The 25,991-nt window shown below is 44.0% G+C and overlaps 1 protein-coding gene across 4 annotated transcripts in view; it reads right to left on the reverse strand.

The window, feature by feature from the left end:
- Positions 1-25,991, reverse strand: part of LOC144136236 (uncharacterized) — a 554,206-nt gene that overhangs the window by 403,135 nt on the left and 125,080 nt on the right. For 2 of the 4 annotated variants that reach the window (XM_077668404.1, XM_077668403.1), the window contains exons 7-16: positions 24,904-25,140; positions 21,237-21,954; positions 19,439-19,791; positions 15,343-15,468; positions 11,914-12,051; positions 8,725-9,003; positions 8,172-8,282; positions 7,974-8,084; positions 6,918-6,990; positions 1,410-1,500 (exon numbers count right to left, since the gene is read on the reverse strand). In XM_077668404.1, coding sequence (XP_077524530.1) covers positions 1,410-1,500; positions 6,918-6,990; positions 7,974-8,084; positions 8,172-8,282; positions 8,725-9,003; positions 11,914-12,051; positions 15,343-15,468; positions 19,439-19,791; positions 21,237-21,954; positions 24,904-25,140 — 2,237 coding nt within the window. Of the gene's footprint in view, positions 1-1,409; positions 1,501-6,917; positions 6,991-7,973; positions 8,085-8,171; positions 8,283-8,724; positions 9,004-11,913; positions 12,052-15,342; positions 15,469-19,438; positions 19,795-21,236; positions 21,955-24,903; positions 25,141-25,991 lie in introns of all 4 variants that reach the window. The other 2 variants (XM_077668402.1, XM_077668401.1) reach the window with 1 other exon arrangement.

The following is a 25,991-nucleotide window of genomic DNA, read 5'->3' on the forward strand; positions in this document are numbered from 1 at the left end:
GTGCATATATTCGTGCTTAAAACTTCAATTTTTTTGAAATAACGTTCATCATTTTTTTGCATTCGTCACCAAACCGTAGCCGAACCCCCTCGTCAGTATGTGCCATATGTCTGAAGAGGCTAACAACAACAACAACCCAAAGTTCGAATTAAAGGGAGTCACATGTCAGAACGAGGGGCTGATGCATGGCGGCACGTACATGGTCTACCATGTAAGATTTGTAGGAGAGTGGCGGAACAAGCACAGACGTCTAGGCAAACAAAAGATTGCAAAAAACTACCTCGTGTTGGGGACTGGGTAAAAGACCACTGCTAGGGTATGCACCGAAATGTGGTGCACCAGCTCTGGCACGTGCAATGGTGCTATCAACACCACGATAACCGTGCGCTCAAGGCAGTCATGTGATTGGTTCCCTTGGTTCTTAGCGTGCGGCCACACACTGCATAGGTCGTATGCCAGCCAGTAAAATGAAACGTTTTGCCTGTCGGGGCGGGTTGGCCGCACGGACTCTTAGAACAAACCGTCACAAAGGTTCATGCGTTCTAATTTAGTCCCAGGAATTTTCACTCAATGAAGTACACACGATTTTGACGGGAACAAACAGTCAGTCTAAACACACTGGAATTTGGAATCAAGTGACTTCGAATTAACAAGAATCCACTATATTAGCATTTTCAATAAAATAGACATGAAGAGGCTTCAACAGAGATGACAAAGCATTTCAAGATATGCAATTTCCTTTCTGTTAGCAGAGACGGAAAAGGGATTGTGTCTAACCTGTAACCACTTAGAATTCCAGCGTGCTTGCCACCATTTGCATGTAAGGTAGCAAAAAAGTAGAAAAGGGAATGGTGTAGCCCTCCTCTTAAATAAATAAATAAATAAGTAAATAAATAAATAAATAAATAAATAAATAAATAAATAAATCACACTGACAGGCTGCCCCATTATATATATACTGTTACATTTTTAATATCAGTGAAACAACAAACTGGGCATTTATACATAGCTAAAAATTGTGCTGAGGCATGTATTGAAGTCTATAATAGAGCTGAATCTTCTTAAAATTCACAACATTTACAAATATCAAAGTGAAAAGGAGTAGGCACTTTTTCAGGCTGACGTTCAATGAAATTACCGTTTTTTAGGTTAATCTGCAATCGATTACTGGTCTGCACCATGAGAAAAACATTCTCTTTCCAGCAGAAAACTTTAACTTCTCCTTGCCAAGAAAATCTGCAACTCCAGACGTGCACATTTAACTGAACACTATGTGCGCACATGCACCTATGCTTGTTCATAGCCTCACCACTAGAATCACTAGTGCTAGAATCAAGGAAAGCCACTTTTTCCTTTTTGTGACCAAATTATAATAGGACATCGTAAGTGCTCATTGTCTGTATGCTTACCTTTCGTTGGGAAGATCACTGCTGCTGATGATGCTCGAAGATTCTGACTCGATGCCAGTGAAGCTTGACTCGTTGCCACTGAGCCTGTTCACTGCAATGCCCAGAGGAAGTGCCACATTCAGCAAGCTGACCTCATTTTACACGAGTACATTCCTTTCTGCAGACAGAAATGCTACTCTAGCACTGTCACCATGCTGCCCTAAACAGAACTGTGATGGGAGGAAGCTATGTCTGCTGCTTTCACCTTAATTGAGAAGCAGCAAAGGTGTCTGAAGGAGTGTGTTGCTGCAGTTCAAAAGGCCATTACAAGAGAGGATAAAGTGAATGAAGAGTCATGGACAAAATGTTGGAAAGCGCCTATGGAAAACACACATACAGGAAGAAATGTCGATGTCGAAGAAAGAGTTGTGACAAGAGTTCTGACAGGAGTTCTAAACAGCTGTAACAGGCAGGAAAACGATGCATCATTTTTAAGCTACTTTTATACAGGAGTACCCATATTTGGGTCTGAAAACTCTTGAGATCATTGCAGACATTTCCAAAATATTTAATGTTCCTTTTTCTGGAGGTACTCCCATGTTCTACAAGATGTGGCAGGAGGGCAAGTGATAAATGTACAAGGTATAAATGTACAAGCTATACTAAGCAGTGCAATGCTTCCCCAACTGTTCATTCCTGTAACTGAGCCCAACACGTGCGGTTATTAACTACTGCACTAGTAATTGCAGAAGCAATCTCTAAGGCTCCTAAAGTTCCCCACGATTCTCAGATTCTGCGAAAAATGGCTGATTTAAGTGTTTTTCACGCAATCGTGCATTAGTAGCCACACACTCTTTCCTAGATGATATTATTTTTATGCAAGTCAGTAAGAATAACAGAATGATTGGAATGTGTCAATTTAATCGTCCATATTCTCTTGACACGTAGAATCTGGTAATGAAGTTCTGCTGATGCCCTGTCGTGCTTGCTCCCCCATCCGCTCAAGCAACTAGGGGTTAAGCGCTGCGGTTCTGGCAGCAACACAACACAGCGCTTCCATGGGTCACGATACTGGCGCCTGTCAAAAGCAATATTTCCGTATTCACGTAAATATAATGCGATTTTTGTTTTCCTTAGATCAGTTCGCTTCAGAAAACATCTTGTGTTAAAAATGGACCCAAACTACAAATATAGCGCATAAATTTTTTTTTCATTGTTCTTCAAAATGCCCGCTAAATTCGTGAGCTGTAAGGAAAAGGCAACTTCTCAACAACCTTGGGCCATCAGGGCAAAGCACGCAGCTGCTTCAGTGCGAAAGGCTGCATACGTTAACATGAGGGAAGCTCCCTGCGGAATATTGCCAATTATTTGCTCTCTTTAAAAAAGTTAGAGTTGGTTAAAAGAGTTAGCAGAGAACAACAAAACCACCATCGTCCGAACCCTCTGCTAAGGTGGTCTTCCTAAGAAATGACGCTCTTTTTCACTCAAAAACACTGATGGTGTGCTGACACAGTCGCTCGCTTTTCCCACAATTTCATCAGCCTCACTAATCTCTATGGATGATTTGTTGACATACTTATGAAGTATTGTGGTTTTTCCCAAGAAGGGATCACATTCTTTGTACTGTTCACAGTTGCGGCAGTGTATGCTGAGATGACGAGATGCCCTGATGACGCTGTTGTTGTGACATAAAAAAACGAGATATGCATTGGCTCATGCGCCGCTCCTGTTTTGAGTGATAATTTTCTAGCAGAGCGGGACTGAGAACTTAAAATGCAGATGTAAAAGATCAAATGTTCCGGCATTTTCAGGTATGTGATGATTATAACCAATGCACAAGATATGTCCAATCAGGCAGATATGTTCAGCATCTTGTCAGTGTTTTCAGAATGCCTTCAACCACTAAACCTGAAGCATGAAGTTGCTGGTAACTACTTCACCAGATTTTTTGACCAATTTATTTTTCTAATGACCATGTGTGCTAGACTCACGAGCCGCGGGAAAACGAACCGGCACATCCTATTGGTTCAGCTCACTCCCAACTAGTGAAACGGGCAATTGTAAAGTCTAGCTTTCGTAATGCTCTCACGAAATCGCGCAAGCTATCAATGTGTGCTCTTGTTGTCAGTTGCCGAGGGCATGCTCAAAGAGAGCAAAATGTGGTTCCACACAATGGTCCAGCTGACACAGATTGGGGGAAAAAAAGTGACAGTAATACCTTACATCAGGGGCTCTCAAACTTTTTGGCCCGAGGAACGCCAACAACCTTCAACTTGTGCCAAGGAACCCCTCCTAACAATCGGACTCCACAATTAAATGTCACAATTGGTTGATATTGCTTGTGAATGAACCATATGTGCTTTTTTCTTGCTGTTTCATTCACTTTTGCAAGTACCATGTTTACTCTCGTAATTTGCGCACTTTTTTCTTTAAATTTGGGCTTCCAAAAAGAAGGTGCAGAAATTAAGCGAAAATTTTCTGAAGACGTCCTAAAAAAGCTGCACAAAGGTCATAACACACAATGTATACTTTATATTGCTGCCTATACGTAGACCTCCCATCTCGCATTTGAATTAGGGAGCAATTACTCATTAGCATCTACCAGAATGCTGCCAAAGAGTACGAAGAAAAGCTACACAGTTTTCTCAGCTAGCTATGCAGCCTTTTTTCTTCTGCTGAAGAGTTTATTAGTACTTGCCGCACGTGCACAAGAAATGAAATGCTTAAAGCCTTATGTGGGTTAATGCCATTATTTTCAGAGCTGGTGCTACACGTCTACATTTAATGTCATTATGTGTGCGTCACGACGAGAATAACGCCTGCAAGGTAGTAAAAAACTTTGTCTAAATTTACTTGAAAATTTTACATGAACACAAAACTTCCATCAATATTGTCCAAATGTCCAAAATAATCTTGCGGAAACAGCTGATGTTCTTGCAAAACAAATTGAAAAGGTAGCCACAAACTTGCATATCAGCACACAAACCAAGACTAGGCAGGGTGTGTATGTCAGCCAGAGGAGCCAGTAAAAAATTAGCGGTGGTTTAGCTCTGGTTAAACCTGCAGTGACGCGATAGCTACAGCTGGCCGAGTGGAACTTGGTCACGTGACATGGCGCCGCGCCATGGCACCGCGCCGCCGGCAGCTGCTCCGCACCACGTGACCAACCACATCAAAATGGCAAGTTCACGATGAAAATGGAGGAGAGGTGGCTCATCTGACTGAACGTTATGAATAAAACATTTGCTACTTGATAGGAGGTTGCTTCTAACAAAGTTGCATGCTTTTCTGCACGCATTTCTGGGGCAACAGGTGTGGTGAACTAAGTAGGTTGCAAATGGTATTAAGACTAATGCCATTAAACTTATGCATGTGACACTATGCGAATTTCATTAAAACTTAAGGTAGTAAGCACCTAATGGCACTAAATGAATGAATGAATGAGCTGTTTATTTAGAAAGGGAGGCTCAAGGCCATTTGTTGGGGAATTGGGTTGTTAAGGAAGGGAAAAGTAGGGGTCTATTGATACATGAAGGGACGGCATGGGTGGTCTAGCCACGCCTTACACTGCTTTGTAGAGGTCACTTATCATTTTTCCATTTTTGCATTTTTCCAGATGCGGTTCGCTCCGGCTCTGGTAAATAAATGCACCAAAGTCCTCGCCATCGGTGAGAAAACCATGCTTGGCGACGAGGTAGTCGCGTCCCTTGCAAAACTCTGAACAATGCCAAACTAGGTGGCACAGGTCAGCACGCCACATACAGCCACAGTACGGGCACTTCACAACGTCTGTATTGCCCCCTTGATGCCAGCGAAGGCTGGTAAGCCATTTACGGATGATGTTTGGCGAGTAAGCGGCATCGGCGATGATCTTATTAACTAAGATCTGCTCATGCCGTGTAAGGGCAGCTGAGGTACCAAGGTAACCCGGTGGTGTTACGGCCGTAAGTCGTGCACGTCTCCTTTGTTTGGCACGCTCTAGTCTGCACGTTACTACGGCCAAGTGGTTGGACATGTCAGCAGGGTCGTCGGTAACGGCGGGGCATTCCAGCGGAGGTAGGAACGAGATTCTCTCCCGAGCCGCGTTGTGAGCGCACTGGTTCCCGTCGTCATCGCCCGTGTGTCCAGGGATCCAAGCGAGGCGGATGCGCACGTTGCGTGTTGAGAGGGTTCTGATGATAGAAGTAATCTGCTGTGCAATTGGGTGGGTTGAGAATGGTTTCCTTCGGGCTAGCATGTCAGTGCGTCAGCTCCGGCGCGAGGAGGAGGTGAAATCGTGAGTTTGCGCGTGAAACGGAGGATAGTGAAAGAGCAATGGCATTAAATGGCATTAAACAATGGCATTAATGCCATTAAAATTGTCCATGTGGCATGGGTATAACAATGTCTTGAGTGAAGTGTGCAGATGAACTCCTTTCTGACCATTTTTCTCAGAATAATGGAAGAAACTTCATTTACCAAATGTCTTCGAGGCTTGAGCTAGTACCTTTTAAGGTATACGGAGTGAGTGAAATGCCTTTGCTATCACTAAAAAATGGTGGCCATCATTTTTGCAGCCCTGGCAGTGGAAGTGAGCTCCTCTGCTTTCCTTCAGCCAATTGCAGCTTGATTTCACTATGTCTCATCCATGGTGACAACTAGTGGACTGATAACACTGCCCCCACCACCATTAATTGTATGCCGACATTGCTTTCCATACTGTGATGCATGAAGCCCTGCGTTCACTGGTCATCATAGTCATCGCTGTCACTGTCATCATCAGCCTACCTATGCAGACTGCAGGACAAAGACCTCTCCCATACCTCTCCAATTTACCCAGCCCTGCGCCAGCTGTGGCCACCTTATCCCTGCAAGCTTCCCAATCTGGTCTGCCCATATGTCTTACTGACACCCTTTACTAATGCTTGCCTTCTCTTGGAAGGCAGTCCGTTATCATCAGTTATCATCTTTTGCATTGCATGGCCTGCCCATGCCCATCTCTTCTTGATTTCAACTAGGATATCATTAAATTGCATTTTCTTCCCTGACTGACTCTGCTTTCTTTGTGTCTCTTGAAGTTACACCTATCATTTTTTTTTAAACTTGCTGCTTCTTTGCTCTGAATTGTACTGTCATCAATTTCATTGGTAGAACCATACTGGAGGAAACCTTCAATTCAGGTCATTGGCAATCATCCCATTCAAATGGAGAAAATGAATGAGCACATGCTGTTCTTGAAGCGAATATATTACCATTTTCAATATCTAAAATGCTTCCAGCATGAGAAAGGGGCAACTGATCACTTGATGACTACAACCTGGATACTGCTGCCACCTGGCTAATGCATGCTTAATGAGTGGGCATATCTTTAAGAATAAATTGCAAAAAGCAACAACTTTCATTCCAAAGAAAAAAAGGAATTGGGAGAATTTGGGACTTGAACACACCTCATATGTCTTTTGTGCCTTAACAGCCAGCTAAAGCACTGGGCATACAAAATCAAAACAGTGGGTACGAGGCACAGTCAACACAGTATGAAACAAAACACACCAGTAGCATCTGGGACTTGGAGTAGGAGGTTCTGGTTCCATGGACTCTGGCTCCCAATCTTCAGTGTAGAGCCCTGCAGAGACATAATCACTATACAAATGAGACACCATTCTCCGAGCACCCTTGCACTCTCCACTACTCTTTCAGGTTCATCATGTTTTTCAGAAAGTATGAGAATTACTAGCACTATTATCTATGCAGCCGAAAAGCCTACGGTCACGCTTGTTGCTCGTGGTACTTTCAAGCCAGGCATGTGCAGCTGTTCAATCCCGGGCACGCAATGATTACAGCACTGCACACACCCAGTGAGAGCCATGAAAGTGCAGAAAACTGTAGAAAATTCTCTCAGTATAGTGCTATAAGTTGTGTAACGTCACAGTTACATCTACTGCCGCTTTTCAAAGAGTTGCAGATATGGCCTACTGAGTTTATAAGTTTCTTGGGTAAATATTCCAAATCAACCTGTGCAGAAAACAACAAAACAAACAAAAACAAAACAATTCAGCTAGAATGTAGAGAAGGAAAGAGTCTGTTCTCTGGCACACAGCAGGTGAAACATTTTTGCCAGTGGCATTTCAGGTGGCTTGGATCAAGTTGCACAAAGCTGGAATTAGGTTAGGCAGTAAAGGCAACTAGCCCAGTGCACTTGTTGCATCTCTTTGAACAGCAGTGTTTACCACACTGCATTATTACATGAACATATTTAGGCTCACAGGAATACTCCAAGCGTGTCCAGTAGCAGGTTTTTCTGGTGCTCCCACAAAAAGTGGCATAAAGCTAGGGTGCCTGGACTGAACGTTATGGCTGGCTTCACCACAGGTGAAGCCAGTGCATGCACCTCCACTGGCTGTCCCGGTCTGTGCGACGTTATGTAGCCTGCGGGCCGCGGCTGTGCTAAACGAGAGCTTTCACTTTTGCACATCTTTTCCCAGTGAACACACTTACAAAGTGAGACAGCACTGTTTCACTATTCAACCACAATGGTGAGATCTCAAATGAGAACTTGAGCATTTCATTGCTCTCCCAAATAACTGCTTAACTGCAAGCTACTATTACCATCTCTGTGTCGGAAGAACTGCTGTCGTCACTCGAGTCCAGGGAGATGTGCTGCGGGGTGCGGGTGGCATTCCTCAGCTGCTGGTCCAGAAGCTCCAGCCTCCGCTGTTCCTGAAGAGAGGGGGAAGAAAGGAGGGGGGCAGCCAGTAAGCAGCTCAGCTTGGCTCTCTGTCTAGCTGCAGCAGCTCTCCTTCATACCTGTTGCAGCTGAGTCTGTACAAGCTTCTTCTCAATCTCAGAGCTGGACCTCTCCTGTTCGATTTGCATCTGCACGGTCTTCTGCTGCTCCAAGAGTTCCCGAATTCTCAGCTGAAAAAAGAAAAGAAAAGGCACATTTCACTTCCATAGGTTACTGGCAAAATGGTACCACCAATAACGCTGGCAAGCTCACCAAACATCTAACTCAACTGCATGTGACTGTGAACAATTATTTCAGTAAACAAATATAAATCACTCACTCAGGTCGCTGCTGCAGCTGGACCATGACATTGAAAGATTATGAAGAAAGCAAGTAATCATTCTGAGTGATTTATAATTGTTTACTATATTGTTCAAAGTCACATGCAGTTGAGTTAGATACTTGGTGTGCTTGTCAGCGTGATTGCTGGTACTATTTTGATTTATAACGACACTAGGCTTGCCATTAGCCAGCACTCACATAAATTAGTCACTCCCTTTTGCCACAGACTGTCACTTCCTTTTGCTAAAGACTACAAAGTAGCAGTGACATGGGACAGTGTGGTGCTCGTACCTGGCGGTCACGCAGGTTCTGCCGGACGCGGTCAGCTCTCGCCATGAGGGCCTCACGCTCCTCCTCGCGGCGCGCCTGTCGCTCCAGCTGGCGGAACTCAAGGTCCTCGAAGGCCCTCCTTTCCCCGTCGAGCCCCTCGAGCTCGCGTCGGTAGCGCTCCTCCAGCTCGGGTCGGCGGGCCAAAGAGGGCGGCCCTTCCTCCAGCACCTCGCGCAGCTCCTGTGTCAGCTGCTCCCACTGCTGGATGCGGCCGCGCGAAACCTCCAGCTGCAGATGCTCCTGCACCATGCAGCCAAGATCACAACTAAACATTCGCCAGAAAAGGAAAAACAAGCAGTGCCTATCCTCAGGAGTACCATGCAAAGCAAAGGCAAAGAATAGTACAAAAGTTTCCAAAAAAGTATGAAAATTCCTCCTCACTGAAAGCAAGTAATGTATGAGTTGCCCGCTTATCTTTTATGGTTAATTACATGAAATGCTTCTATAACTTCAGGCGGGACCTGGTCCCGATGCCACAGTGTAGTACCGACCTGTGGCAGTGGTACATGTGAGGTGCAGACCTGTGATATTTGTACAACTAAAATGACCTATGAGCACCTGGTGCCATGGTAACCACAACTCTGACTAGAAAAATATACATGCTGCACTGTGACATCCATTGCATCAATGTTTACAGCAGTGCAATGGGCCTTAGACATGTGTGAATATTCGATAATTTTGAATTATTGGTCTTATAAAGTATTCAATATTTGATTCGATCTGAATACTTGGTATCTGAAATCTCAAAGTATAGTAAGTTGCCGAAGAAATGGTTTTGGATCCCGGCACAGTGCATGTTTGACAGGTTACTGGATGAACCAGAGGTCTGCTCTTGTTCTGCCATACAGCTCATCCTAGAAAGCAACCAACAGTGCAAGTGAGCCAGATAAATGGCGCACAATTCAAATTTTCATATGTAAAACAAATTTGAGTACACAAATTAATTTCTTTTTTTGGAGCTCCATGAATCAAAGCAGGTACGGGCATTGGCGCACCGGGCTTGCAATACCCACAGCTTAGCTGAACCTACTTCAGACCCTGTAATTAGACTGGCTCCAACTATAGGTCAGCTTCCTCAATTTCGGATCACTATTCTTGCAAAAGGTCGACACAGTTCCAATGAGTGTGACAAACTTGCAATGCACTTTTCATGTTCTCATGTAATGGCCTGGTGTGCCAAAAGTATCTGAAATATTCACTTCAAAATTATTCAAGAAAATCATTATTCACTTCGAATTCACTTCCAACAAAAAAAAAATTAATCACACAAGTCTATTAGGCACAATTCCTCAGCCAACTGCACTACTATTCAAGCCTCTTATATTTGAACTTGCAGTGATTGCAGCCACCAACTTGGAGGACAGACTTGGAGGACTAACTTGGAGGACTAACTCTACGATCCACTATGCCACAGAAATTTGCATTTAGTCAAGGCAAGGGTTCAACAGTATTCTGCAGTCAGAATGCATGTAAGAAAGAAGAAAAACTGCAGTCCCTAAGTTTTCTGCCACAGTGCACAAAATCCTATACATGGGCACTGCAATCACGTTGACATAGACAAAACAGGAAAAGTCATACAGAGAAAGAACACTAGCGTGATGTGAAGGACAAAAACACATCAGACAAATGTGATTGCCAAACATGCGCATCTTCATCCTACCACAAAACAGAGATGATGCAACAATTAATGTGAAAAAAAGACGTGTCTCAAACTCTGCTGAAACTACTGCTAATTCAAATGACACCAGATACCCTTAACTCAAAAAAATATGCCATTAGCATATTCTCGAACTTTATATCACACTTCATTTTGAATGGTCTCATGTAAACACAAGTTCCAAAACATCATTTTCATGTTCTGACATAAATTTTAATGCAATAAATACTGCAGTTCATGCCGAAAAAGCTTTGCATAATATATGTGATGAACTGGGTAATATACAGCCCTTTACATAAGCAAGGAAAAGAGCTGCAACACAACATATACTAGCTAATGCCCCTGTCACATAGGCAGTTTCGACAGGAGTTCCACTGAAGCTTAATCTGAACGACAGGTTTTCCAACAGCCACTGATGGCAGCTGGTTTTGGTTATACATTGCACTTTCTGCAAAACCCTGTTCGACTTCCAAATTCTGCGACCACATCAAATGTAGCCCATTAATAAGTGAAAATATACTTCTAGTTTGGCATTTTGAATTTTAAAGATTATTTCAACACTCCATTTCACTGAAATACAATTTCTACGTAAACTTTGCATAGGTGACAGCTAGACATCGGAAACAGCTACAACAATCCATTCGTGGCATATGTTTGGCTTCAGCGCTTCACCACAGTTTGTCTTACACCGCTTCACAGTGTGTTTATATGGATTCAATGATTCAAATTTGTAATTTACAGGGACTGCACTAGCTAGGTTAACAATCGTTCATGTGATCTGAGAACAAACAGCAATGGGAGAAAATGCCAATTCAATGGATACGCCCAGCCTGTAAGCCACCATCTTGTTAGATGACTCGTTCAACTGGGACTCCTGATGTCAGCAGAACAAATCTGTAATTCAAAACTCAATGGCAGTTGGTGCTTGTTTGTGAGACTGCTCACCTGCCGTTCAGTTCAACTGTCAGTTGACCCAACTGCTGTTAAAAACACTCATGTAACAGCCCATCACAGCATTACCTCTATACCATAGAGCCAATCAGATGCAGTGCACATCAGTGTATCATACATTTTTCTCTATGTGTCAGCTGGCAGACAGCGAGCTTATCTCATGAGTGCATGAAAGTGTTTGAATTGCTGCCGGTTATGCTTGTGTTAATTTATACTTGTTTACAGTGCTTTTGCAACTCTTTGTTCTTACCTCAACGCTATTGCACCTTTGGGCAATTTGTACGTATTGAAATAAAAAAAAATAAATGACAGTTGGTGCTCCACTTCAGTGATTCCCGTGACTTCAGTGACTCAATTTTCTGAAGACTTAGCCTTGGTGTTTTACCTGCTATTTCAGGCGGCAAGTGTAGACAGCACAAAAAGCATGTTTTTCCCCCTGTCACCAGCATGGAAGCTCAGCCCACAGACAATGTCCAATGCACAATGCATGCCAAAAGGACATGAAGTGAGGCATAGGCTGACAGCGGGGACCCCACGCTCACCTGCTCTCGGTCTAGGTCAGCCTGTGTGCTCAGCCGCCTCTCCTCCTGTTGGATCTCCTCTAGGATTGAAAAATCCGATTTCTGGCACGCTTGCGCATCATTAAGTTCCCCCGTGAGCAGTGCATGCTCCAGCTCCAGCTGCAAACAACAGTGCACAAACAACACTGAGAAATGTGTACGTTTACAAGCACACCTGCATGCCACAAGAAGATGCAGGAAACATCCAGCAAGGGTATGGGGTGCTAACAGGACTGAGAAAATCTTCTTGAAGAGGATTGCACTCGCCTCCCAACACCGAGCGATACAAACTTGGGCACTGAAGAGATACTGATCACACAAAAATACAAAAAATATGCATGAAAAATTCTTGATAAAGCAATTGTGTCTTTAAAAACGACAACTGAGATGTGTGGTGACTGTGTAAAAGAAGGTGTGGTACCAAGTTTCCAATGACTGTTTTTGTCCTTTCATCAGTGGCATGACTTCTTCCACTCTGTCCGACATGGGTGTTGTTGGCACGTGACAGCCATGCATGAATACGATATTAAACATCTTTAACACTCTGACTGAAAATGCCACTTCCAGCCCAAGTCATGTTCTAGAACGTTCTTTCGTTCTGCAGGGTCCATATGTTTTTTAACCCTTATTAGAAATAAGGACAAAGAAATAATCTGAAAAATCACCCACCAGCCCAGTAGAAAAAAAAATGGAACCAAATGGATTTCCAACTGGTTCCAATAGGACCAATTGAGTTTCCAAATGGCGAGCCCAATTGGTCTGTCCAACTGCATTAATGTATTCAGGCGAACATTTGCGTATTTGGCAAACAAGGCAGAACTAATAAGATTCCTATAATAAAGAGCTGTCAGCAGCTTAACCTACTAAATTGTATTGATCATCTGCACTACCACTGCGGTCGAAATTAAATTAAATAACTGCACTCAGTAGGCAAGCGCCTCTGGCCCAGCATGAGAGGCTCATAAATGGGATATGTAAGTTGGAGCGAAAGTGCGTTCTCTGCTTGTACACATTGAAGCAAAATATTCACTGGGCTAGCTAGGGGCACGCCCATACACCAGAGTTTGCCATTTCCTTTTGCTACTGGGCTAGCTGAAGGCGCATAACCGGCTCCCTGGTGCAGTGACTCAATCGCCCTTTGAGGTATGTGGCGGTAGAGAGAGAGAGATGTGGGCTACATACATTAGCGCACTGACAACAATGTGGCAGACACGAGCCACTGCAGCAATAGCACTGACAACACTGTGGCAGACACGGGCCACTGCAGCAACAGGCCACAGCACTCATTGGGTGGCCAACCTGTAGCGATCAACCATTAATTTAACCACCATCTGGCAGGGTAGCGCGTTGCCTATCCAGTGTGCGGAACACAGACAATGTTACAGAGGCCAAGCCAAGTCTACTTGCCCGATACACCACAGCTTTATAGCTCTCTAACCAGGTTCAGAAGTAGTTGAACCGCAACTAATTTTTTGAGCTAATATACGCTATTAGTGTCTCAATGTGTAGTGTTTCTTGTGTGTGATGTATGCGTGTCTATTGGCCTTGATTTTCATAAAACCTTGTGATTTTCAATTCTCTAGTAGGAGGAGGAAAGGCAGGGAGGTTTGCTACCCTACACGGGGGGGATAAAAAAAATGAAAGAGAAAGGAGAGTAACAGAAAAATTGAAGTCACAATGAAGTGAGCGTTCGGTAAAGTCACAGCCTATCGTGCAGGCCAGAAGTTCGCAAGAAGTGGAGCAGTGCCTTGGAGGCCTTCATCGCCAACGATCACCACGGCCAGTGGCCGAGAATCTTCATTTCCGTCAGTGGGCGTCGGTCTAGACGCTCCAGCGCACGGCAGAGAGACTGCCTTTCGGCGCTGTAAGCAGGGCAGTCACAAAGAATGTGGGATCGATACAGTCTCGTCATAAAAGTATTGTCGTAGAAATGTTGATTGGCATCTGCAGACAGAGGATCTCCCTGCAGTCCACACAAAAATAAGTTTTCTTTTTGCACATTAATAATACGTTAAGTTGTAGAAATATTTCTGACATTATGTATCCTGTGCAACTTAATTGTGAGGTATATTTTGTGAAAATTTTCTGGATGCAATAACTGGCCAGTACATGATTGGTTGAACTGGTTGGTCCAGTTGGATCCAGCTAGATCCAGTAGGATCCAGCTGGGTCCAGTTGGGTCGAATTGGGTGGGTGGCTAAAACACAACTGGAACCAATTTGGAAATCCAATTGGAACCAACTGGAATGTCCAATTGGTTCAAAATGAAATCTCCAATTTTTTTTTTACTGAGAGTCTGCAGTCGAGGCCACCAGTTAGTATCATCAGCAGCAGCCTGACTGCACCTACTGCAGGGCAAAGGCCTCTACCATGTCTCTATTACCCCTGTCTTTTGTCAGCTGCGGCCACCACATTCCTGCAACCTTTTTAAACTCATCCGCCCACCTAACTTTCTGCCACGCCTTGGTATGCTTGCCTTCTCTTGGAATCCACTCCATTACCCTTCAGAACCAGCGGTGTCCTTGCCTTCACATTACATGCCATGCCCAAGCCAATTTCTTCCTCTTGATTTCAACTAGGATGTCATTAGCCCGCGTTTGTTCCCTCACCCACTCTGCCCACTTTTGGTCTCTTAACATTACACCTATCATTTTTCTTTCCATAACTCGCTGCGTTGTCCTTAACTTAAGCTGAACTCTTTTTCTCTGCCTCAACTTTCTGCCCCATAGGTGAGTGCCGGTTAGCATACAGCTGTTGTATACTTTTCTCTTGAGGGATATTGGTAAGCTGCCACTCATGAGCTCAGTTAGAGAGCCTGCCATTATGTGCTCCACCCAAATCTTCTAGTCACGTCCGTATTGATCCAGATAAGCAGTCACTACATGCCTTATAGATGTATTCCCTTACCACTTCCAACACCTCACTACCAATTGTGAACTGCTGTTAACTCGCGAGCAAATTGAACATTACTTCGGTTTTCTGCATGTTAATTTTTGGACCCACCGTTCTGCTCTGCCTGTCTAACTCATTTATCATGCTTTGCAGTTCATTCCCTTAGTGACTTAGCAAGGCAATATCATGAGCTAATCGTAGATTACTTATGTTATTCTCCATCAACTCGTTTTATTCTCCATTAATGTTTTAGTATCAGTGCAGTCCGGCCAAACCAATCAGCAGAGCAAAACGGCCAGCCATATCTGGCAGAAACATGGGCCGAGCTGTCTGAACAAGAAAAAGGGCAAATGAATAATTCAGCTCATATTGATCCATAATCATGTAGCAATGAAACAAGGATCAGCAAGCTTTGCAACATCTCCGGAAGAATTAAAATTAAAAAAATGTAAGCACACTCCTGGTCCTGCATAGTGAAAAAAATTAGAAATGCATTTGCTGCTTTCTTTTTCTGCTCACCTCCCTCATTCCTTCATTGGCCCTTGCTTCTAAAGTGAACAGGTCTTTCTTCAGCTTGGCAATCTGCTGGAACGACTCCTCACGCTGCCTCCTGAGCAGGCTAGCATCATCTGAACTTGACCTCGCCTGCAAACAACACACAATGCAAAACATGAAGTTGTGCGCATTCCATAGAACTGATGGCACCACACGCTCAAGTGTTTAAATTTCTTTCACTCACAATACCTGAAAACATGACGTTCATGCCTATAAAACAGGCTGTTCAACCATACCTTCTCATTTGAGCCCATTTTTATCAATTATGACTACAGGGCAACAACGTACTGGAGAAAAATGTGAAAGGATACCTTTGGTAGAATTAAACGCCTGGTGCTGCACCATTTATGTGTGTCACAGTAGGCAGGACAATGCTTGAAAAGTTTCCATTTCAATGCTATCAGTAAGGAGACTTCATGCAGCTATAGGCTGCAATTAAAAATAAGCACCACAAGTTCACACCTTAGGAATGAAAAGCGTTCAAAAAGAGGAGGACACAGAAAGATGGACACATGGTGCACTTATCGCCATCTGCTCTTATTCATGTGAGGAGACGGTATTTATCCTCTTGGTGTTGCCTCATGCATGCCGTGCGTCTCAATTTCTGTGTCCCCGTCTTTTCGAGTGCGCTTGCATCGAGCGTGCTTGCATCCCTACAGTGCGTAATCAACTAGCCGAAGTTCTGCTGCTTCCGTAGTTGACATCATTACCAATAGTGTGCATGCAAGCACAAAATGCACAACTCAGCATCATGTGGCATGATGCAAAGAAACTTTGAGGGCAAAATTTTGTGGGTGGCTTACACAGGCAAGGCAACTGCACCAACGAAAATGCATTTTCACCATATACCTGTGCATTTGCAGCTGGTAGAGATAGATGTCAGCTGCTGATGCATAGCGAATGCGAACAAGATCTGACTAACACCTGATACCACAGTGGGAAGAAGCGTAGCAGAGTAACATAAGCCCTGCAGACATGTATTTCACCAGGTACTGCAATAACTAACACAGAATTCACCCCCTGAAACACAAAGTGAGTGTTTTTTCTCCTACTTCATTTTTGCAGCAGCTAAATATTCACATTGGGCAGAATAAATGTAAGAATGAAATGAATGTCAGGCTAATGAAGTAATGAAATAATCTAAGGAATGAGGCCGGTGGTTGCTGAAACTGCATTTCAGCACGTGTAGAGGTAAGTCGTTTTTACGGATCTACTTTCCTGCCCCTGCACAATACAAACATCTAACAAGTGTTATAACTGAAGCAAGGATGTGAACATGTGAACACTGCAACCCAAGCTTGTCAGAAAGGGACCTATGATATTTCCACATGGTAAACTGTACGTGTGCATAGCATTTGCAATTTTGTTCAAGGGTGTTGATTATGTATACGTCTACTCCAGTTCCAAATAAACAACTTGTGGTAAGTTAAAGTCCTTGTCTTTTTGCCTTCCTCATGTAGACCTGTCTTAAAAGCTCCAAAAGAAGGTACATGTGACCTAGACACTTGCTGAACAAATGTTTGTAACAACGATCTTATAATGAAACAAAACTTATAATAGTATGCTCTTTTTCGAGAGTTCACATACCCTAACCTCTTTGAGGATAAGTGGCTCGAATCAGCAACTTGTACAGAACTTTGTACATGTTTGTAAAAAAAAAATTTTAAAGTTGGCATTTTAAAAAATACTTACTTCAAATCGAAATAATGAGCAGCACCTGAAAGCATTATGGATGACAATCGCATGAGTGCTTGCAATCATAATGCTAATCTGAAGTTCATGGCTCCCAAAAACTTCTCATAGCTTTATCCCTTTGGACTGTCAGGTTTTACAGCAAGATACGTTACTGGGAGACCACCCTGAGCCATCCCATGGCTGAAGCTCGTAGAATTTGGCACCACGCAGCCAAGATGGAAAAAGAAGAAAGAAAGAAGAGAAGAAGAACGGGGAGATAATGGAGGGACACCATTAGGGAGAGCGAAACGGAAAGAAGCACAAAAAAAAAGAAACTTGAATCTGAAGCTTCAGGGAAAGCTGCAAGAAACAGCCTCGTGGAGTGCATTGCAACGCCACCGCTGAGATAAAGCGTGCAACGAAGACCACACAGCAGTGAGAACGTAGGAAATTTCAGCATGAAGTAGCTGCCTCTGCTGCACGAGATTCAGATTCATGACCAGTGACGATTCTTGTCGCATGTTTGAACTGAGCAGTGGCCTAGTTTAGCCACCTTTTTGTCAAAATTCGCTATAGCAGTGATTTCTTCGTTTCAGGGGAATTGATCATCACTCTTGTCACAAGCAGGGTGATTTGTAATGCCAACTAGCTGATGCTGTAAATAATATTTCTCCAAACAGTTAGCCTGGTCACTTGTCCTCTGTCATTTTCATGCACGCCGATCTTGCCATTAATAATAAAATTAATTTCTTCATCTATTGTGCGTCACATGCTGAAACAAAAAAATGATTTCAAATGCTTCGAGTGACTATATGATTTCACATGTCTTGAGTGTTTAATTAATAAATCCTGGTATTTCGATGTTACAAATTTCAACGATTGTGACAATTCTATGAAACCCTGTATGCACCCATAAAAAATTACTTGCTGATGCTTTGCATTGAAAAACTCACGAATTGACTTTCTTGAAGCCTGGAGATACTACTTAAGTGGAAAATATTTGTTTTGAATAACAATGACAAGCATCTAAAAATAGATATGGCAGACTTTCACCAGGCCTGGTGCTTGCAATCGTAGCGCTAATCAGAGTCCCAAAAACATCAGAAATCGTCAGACATTCATAACTATGGCATTTTAATTGCAATTAGCAAATAGTAGGAAGAGAAAGCAAAAACTATACCAAATGTTCAAGTCCTGATAGCAAAACTAAATAGGTTCAAGCACTGCATTTCAAAGTGGTATGATGGTTGCCCAATGCACACATAAAATTGGTCACAAAGAGCAGCCTCAGATTGAAGCATTGAGGAGCACAAGAACAGGTAATCATTGAACCACTCTGTTGCATTTATGTACAGCCATGCTTTACATCTTGCCCACAGAACACAAGGACAATGCACTGTACTAATTGTATTATGAAAGTGTTTTCTAAGCACTTATCTTTCTACAACCTTTGCACATAAGTTTTTTGGAGCTGAACTGACAGGCCCTAACGTGTCACATAATCACATCCTAAAGAACCCATAATTACTGTAAAAAATTGGGGGCCTACTTAACAATATTCTTAAGAAAATATGACAGCATTTAGGCTGCCTGCTATGGTGTACTTTACAATGAGCGTCTTCTTGTTCTTATGATTTTCCCACCAAAACTGCGGTTGGAACCGGTTCCATTGCCCTTATATGGTATGCAGTGTTTTCCAGTACTTTCCATTGGATTCATATGGGATTATCTGACCCACCAATCCACCTTAATCCACCCACTGATCTCCAATAATTCATATTGATCCATTTTCTGTGGTGGGCCTATACTTCCAAAATTTTGGAGGTCCTTTGGAATTTTTGGGGGTGGGCTAACTTTCAAATTTTGGGGTCCTCAGATTTTCAAATTTGGTGGTGCCTATGATTGGTCCACTGGTGGTCACATGGTACTGATGACGTCACGACCCTCTTGATACACCATGCAGGGAATTTCATGTCAGAGAAGCCAGAAACTTTTGTGAGAAGACAACCTAAATGCTATTGCATTATTAATAAGGCTGCTATTCCTTCATTTCAAGACTTTCTTTCTCAGCATCAACAATGTGTCAGAGGATACATGGAGAGCAGTTTTTGGAGCATAATCCATAGTGAACACCGCAATACTCGAATTGCTCAACAGGCCATAAATTACCACTCCTTTGATGATGTGCATGCAAGCTCAAGTGATATCATTTACAGAAACCAGATTGTGGTGACGCTTATTTCACAAAGGCACGAAAAATGCCATGCTAATGCAGCAGGAGCCACAAGAGACAGTGAGGGATTGAAAGAAGCACAAGGAAATGGCTAGAAAAGATGTTTCAGGGCCTATATGGAATGCACTGCAAATGTGTATGCAAAGGACCGACCCTGCGCAAGGGGACCCTGGACTCCTCAGAAGCCTTTCGAATGTTGAGTGATCCCCCGCGCTCAGGCAGCTTCCTGGGCAGCGAGTGCTGCTGCGGCAGGTCCTTGAGAGGCGGTACATCATCTAAAGTCGGAGGCACGCTGGAAGCTGCTGGGGGTGTCAGGGCTTTCCCAACTTGAGCAGCGGCCAGCTCCTTCCAGGCATGCTGGTTTTCGAACACTTCAGGTGATCGCTCCAGGGTGGCCACAGTGCGGATGCGGGTGCGTGGAGACTGTGGGTAGGCCAGCGCAGGCACTGGTGTCTTCTCGCCAATGATGGTGGTGCCATCAGATCGCGGGCTTGACAAGCTTGAGCCTGCTTCCATAAAACCCAACAAAATGCGAAGGTTCAAAAGTGGTACCTAAATCACCAAATTCAATGAGTTTGAGTGATCACCAATCCTGTGAACGAGCTAACCATTTCTTCATGAGCACTGAAGTGGCACACATGTCAGAAAATGACTGAACTACTCCAAAATTTTTTCCCTTTTTATTGTGCTACTGTGTGCAAGAAACCATAAAACCTTAACAAAATGCTGCAATTTAAAATTGGCAGGCATGTTATAACAGCTGGTAGCTTGCAAAAATCTGAAGCACAACGGAAAAAAAGGATGCAAGAAACAAAGAAGATACATAAGCAATAGTGCTCTTTCGTCTCCCGTCCTTCCCATGTAACTGTCTTTTATTGAACAATTTATTGAACAGGCTGCCACCTTTGCTGGTAGAAGGAGGGTGTTATATTATTCGTGCAATTTTTGTTTACAACAAAATCTACAGAATGTACAAATATTCTTGATAAGAAATAAGGTGTGTTCTCTTTTTCAAGCTGCATTGTTGGTGCTTGTGACCAGAATCAGAGCAAGCCACCTCCTGCATACAACAGACAAAAAATACTTGGTCAAGGTGACAGCTAAAACTGGCATTTGCACTCCCTTCCTCGTGCCATGGGCCAAATGTGGCCTGTATACGATGCAGTATCATATGGTAGAGCCCATTACAAAAGCATACAATTAGATGCTCCCAGAGTACTATATAACACACATGATCACTGAAGAGTTGTATCTATCAGACAAAATTCTGCCACCAGGCACATAACACCCATCGACATGTTTGGCTACAGAAAATTCAGAAAACGGTCTGCCTCCAGGATGCAGAAAGAAAGAAAGGCTTACTAAAATAGTACACATTTGGTCACAAGTACCGATTCTTGTGCAACTCCACTGTCGAGCTTCTTAACTGTGTAACACCATGTCTGCACAGTCATCACTGCTGTTCGTGCTTTATCAATTTCCTTTCAAAATTTTTAAAAGTGAATCCACTCAGAGAAACTTAGATTGCATTAAAATTCATAAATCAGTGAGACTGCAGGTGTAAAGACACCTATACACGATATAAACTGGTATTATTTCAAAATAAATTATTACCACTGTGTAACCTAGTCCTGTGTGTTTTCATTTGTAATGAGTGAAAACTTTCAAAATGCATTCTTTAAGGTCAAAGGGGTAATGATTAGGAGATGAACAAAATTTAATTTTCCTTTGTATGCTTAGCTTCTGAAACAATTATGTAACGCATGTCATCATGGTCACTCTTATCACTCTCCATATAAACAGGCAACAGAAACATGTCCTCACAACTCTTATGCAATGTGTAACAGTCTTACTCTCAAGCCTGCCTAAGCTCTATGCCCCACTGTCACTGCACCCTCATCTCTCGCCAGACACGCTATTGAGCACAAAAAATCCATGCTAGGCAGCTCACCACCACCTCCGAGGATGTTTGTCAGTTCGTCCTCGGAAGAAGTGACGTTCACTTTCTTTGGAGCGACCGTGAGCATCCCATCTGACAAGATGTTCCCATCCACCAGCAAACGACCAGCTCTCTTTCCATCAGAGTCGGCTGGAGCCAGTGAGCCATTCGTCTTGATGCGGTTAGGATGGTGAACCAGAGCCAAACCTGGTGGAGACGTCCCAGAGGAAAGCACAGCTGCAGCCGCCGCTATCACATCTTCAGGAGGAGGAGGAGGAGCGGGTGGTGGCGCCTTGCTCTCGGGTGACTTTGGCGCCACCTCAGAGAGGCTGCTCTGAGTTCGTGGGGCAGGGACTGGCCTTGCGGCCAGTATCGGGATGGGCTTGACGACATCGGGGCACTCGGGCAGCTGCTTGGTCCGTCGAATGACCGTGTCATTCCTCTGTAGCCCCGGCTTCTCGTCCTCAACCGAGCCGCTGCTTCCACTGGAAGATTCGGACGTCTTGCTGGTGTCGTCAGGAGCTGAAGAAGACTCGCTTCCTGAGCCCGGTGGCGAGGTGACATCCTCGGTGCCGGAGTCTGAGGAGGGGGGGCTTCTCTGCAGCTTCTTCTCCTTGGGTCCCGCGGCCTGCACCTTGCGCTCGTACTCGGCACAGAGCGAGAGGATCTCTTCCAGGCGCTGGCGTTCTTGACGCTCCTGCTCTTGGTCTCGCAAGCGCTCGGCCACTGCCTGCAAAGCAGCCGAGCCAAGTAATTTACAAGTGGCCGCGCATGGCTCACATTTTTTAAGACTATCATTATAAGGCAAAATACACATCAACAAAGAATACGTGCAACCACGCAGTTACTAGACGCGTAAATACACCTAAACAGCACAATAAAAATTAATAATTTGGACATCTGCTTATTGCCCGCTGATTTCAGATGTACAGGGGTGATGGAAAGAAACGCGAACAGAGCGCAGCAGGCACTTTGCTTTTCGCATTTCTTTTCATCACACTTTTACTCCGGTGGTAGCAAAAAGACACTAGAGTCGTCCATGATGCATTCTAGGATGACTCTAAAGTCTTTTCCTTATCACCCAGGTAAATGCGCAACCAAAAGAAATTTGAACAGCCGAGCACGTAGGCACCGCATTGTTCGCGCTTCTTTCCATCACAATAGCACAGTGCTTGATGTGATGTGCAAGCACATATTGAAGGTGACAGTGCAGGAAGAAGTCCTTGCAGGCCCTTAAACATCCCGCCTGCAATTCTCAAGGCCACAGCAACCTTCACTTCATCATTGTGACACCCGTGGAGAAGATAAGTTAATGATTTGGTTTATGGGAGTTTAACGTCCCAAAGCGACCACCTGTGGTTCTTTAATGTGCACTGACATCGCATAATACACAGGCCTCTAGTATTTCACCTCAAAAGAGACAGGATAAAGGAAGACATATAGGACATGATTGGCATCCACACATCCAGTCTTTTGCACTGCCGCCATTGTGATGCAAGCACACCAATTCAACACAATGTCTGCTTTTAATGATGAACAAAATCAGCCAGAATGTTTTTTGTGCAAATAGGGAGTTCACCAAAAGTAAGCACTTTACTCAAGTCAGTTTCTGATCTTAGAAGCATGAATTCCTCGGTTATATGATACACTCCTGTATAAACAAAGTGCCACTTAACAGATTAAGAAGAAGACACAACAGACTGACAGTTTTTCTGAACTTGCATGTGCTTGCTGCAGCTCACAAAAACTGAAATGTCTCTTTAAAAGAAAATTTGCTCCTTTCAAGGTTCAGCAAGCAAAGCCACAACCTCTCTATACACTCAGTATTTGTCAAGCTAAATGAGTATTCTAGTGAACACACATGTAATTGACATGCCTCCAGTCACTAATCTGGCAGACTGACCCCATTCATGCAGCGTCTGAATAGGCAAAAAACAAGCCTGATATTTTTTTCATTTAGCAGAGACTGAGCAAGCATGTACAGAAGGGTGCGCAATGTTTCTGATGTAGCAAATACAGGGCTGTCAACAGAGATCAACTCAAATGAGGTCACAACAAGGGAAAGATTAAAACGAATCTAAAGACAAAACAACTGCCAACTGCATACTTGGGCATAAATTATTTAAATATAAAACAGGAGAAGAAAGACTGCCATGCAAGAGAAAGCTGGTCTAAGCTAGGAATGCAAATAATGCGCGTTTTCGCAAAGTGGCTCCAGACAGACTTGCACAGTGCCCATTTCAGTTTCCGACATTCCTGTAAACATTTTTTTGGTTGCATGCCAAGAGCTGGTCCATCCCTCGTTTTCATCTGATTTATTCCACATTTTGGGTGGGCTGCCTTTACGGATGTTATGGCAATGGCTTTCCAACTAAAATTGGTTAGTATTTTTCCAGTTGGAATTAGATGACCCACGTTGACACCAGCTGAAGTTTGCAATCAAGATTTTTCATTGTGGCACATTAGAAATTTATACTACTTAAGGTCTCGGCCCTCATTACCTTTAATAACTCTTCATTAGTGCTCGAAAAAAACAAGAAAAGGGTGAAGTAAAAAAATTTGCAGTGGCTTAACTCGGCTGTGCCAGGATATACGTAGCGAGAGGCACGTTTCACTGGCTGAGCTTGTTGTGGTCACTGTATGTTTAGCAATCAGACGTTGGGTATACACATCTTTTATTATTTTTTCTTGACAGAGACGAAGACTTCCCGATGATCTGTGAAGTAGCATGCAGCATTCTCAATTTTGTCGATACAGCATTTCGATTTGGTAGAGCCTCTTAGTATGAAAGCTCTATGGTAGTTCCCCATTGTGTAGTCTGGACGTGAGGGTCCGAAGCTAAATTAAAGTCAAACTTTTCTTTCATACACTGACTAAGAGAGTCCTGTCTCCTGTTGAAATTACCCAAAGTCACACACAACTGTGAAACCGTGCCGTAAGCTGGTATACACGTGGCAACCACATCAATCGTCTGCTTGACAGATGTTCCCGGTGCCACGTAGGCTCCTTGGATGATAATGCCGCTTTCCAGAAGCCGAACACAGCAGGCTTCACCATAATTCACCGCGATCGAAGGGAGATGTCTGACAGCGGTGATACCTTGTTTCACGTACAAACTCCAGCGTTCTTATTTGGTTCAAGACAACTGCCAGGCGACAACCTCAGGATTGGAAGAGTTCATCTTATCTTGTCTATACTGCTGTTTAGCAGCAGCTGGACTCTCCTTCTCTGCATGCATGTCAAACGTTGTGAGACAGATGCCCAATACATATCCGCCTTTTGTACGCAATCCTGCGCATGCGACGCGGGGTTCGGGTGATAGAGCGGCATGCGGCGAGGCGGCGACGAACAACGCGGCGCTGCTGTGGGGTCTCTCTGGTTACCACGGTATCGGCGCATGCGCACAACTGCTCATCCGCGTGACGTCACGCACGGCTTTGATGGTGGAGCGGGCGCGCGGCCACGGCGATGGCGAAGCGCACGCCGCACTTTACTCCTCTTCGGTTGCCATGGTAACGGCGCATGCGCACAACTGGCCTCTCCCATGTACCGCGAAATGCTCGACTGGCAGCCCAGTGTAGCTCTACTAGTGTCAGCTTGTTTTGTATTTCACCCATCGTTTCTTTTTCACATTGTCTTATCATTAACCCAACCAAGTTGTGCAATTCTCCTCACTGACCCTGCGGTGCTGCTGAGCCAGCTCCACCTCGCAGGCCCGGATGTCCTCGTGGCTGGCCACCCGGTGCCCCAGGCGCGGGGAGGTGGGTGTGCAGCGACCCCCTGCCACCAGGGGGCTCGCCCGGCCTGACAGCGCGCTCACTCGCGGTGACTTGGGCGACTTGGGCGACGATGACAGCGGTGGCGTCGGGGTGAAGCGAGGTGCTGGCTTGCTCGGAGGGCCCCGCAGAGAAGGTGACTGCGCGAGAGCGCACACATTACAAGTTGGCGCACGGATGCAGTAACACGCATTAGGCTTCTCGTAACAGATGGGGTACTCGTGTACATCACTAAATTCCTGCTTATTACCACCCACTCCCACCCTCATATCAAGAGTCTCACAATCTACACAAAACGTCTTCACAACTTACAGCTTCACTGCTTCCTTTTCTGTCTTTGCCAGGTCATCACTCAAATTATCAGGCTCATGTTTAATTGCTCAAAGCCCTCTTTCTCTTTCCTTTTCTTTTCCTTTTTCATTGAAAATGCAAGCCCAAGGTGTTATGTTTCTCTATCTAGCTGAACTTTGCACTGAGGTCTGCTTGATGTTCAGTGAATACATAATTAATCAAAACATGCAAAGCGTCATCTCCACGCAAGCAATGCCTGCATAAAAACAGTACCCATTAGCAGAATGTGACAATTGGAAAGCGCCACCTACTATTATCCAAGCGCTGGCCCATACTTATGGCTAGGCAAGTGCCATGCATCTCACCTCCAAACCAGCATCTATATGTTGCCCACAATACAAACATGTAATTAGTAAAGCTCTTTCATCTTATGAAAGAAATACAACAGTATAACGGGTCAGCAATGTCATAAAGAGAAATATTGCAGATATTATTGGTAGACAAAATACTGTTCCATTTAATTACTATGCCATTTAACTTTTCTTTTAATACTTCTTAAAGAAATCAGTGATTTAAAACCAATTTGAAAGTCTTTATACCCACTGGTGACAGCCACATCCCATTATATCAAACTTACAAGTGAGGTTAAAGGAATGAAATACATCAAACAAGAAAAGTCACGTCAAGCTGGCCCGTGAAA

Source organism: Amblyomma americanum, chromosome 6 (assembly GCF_052857255.1).
Source record: "Amblyomma americanum isolate KBUSLIRL-KWMA chromosome 6, ASM5285725v1, whole genome shotgun sequence".
In the NCBI taxonomy this organism is placed as follows: domain Eukaryota; kingdom Metazoa; phylum Arthropoda; class Arachnida; order Ixodida; family Ixodidae; genus Amblyomma; species Amblyomma americanum.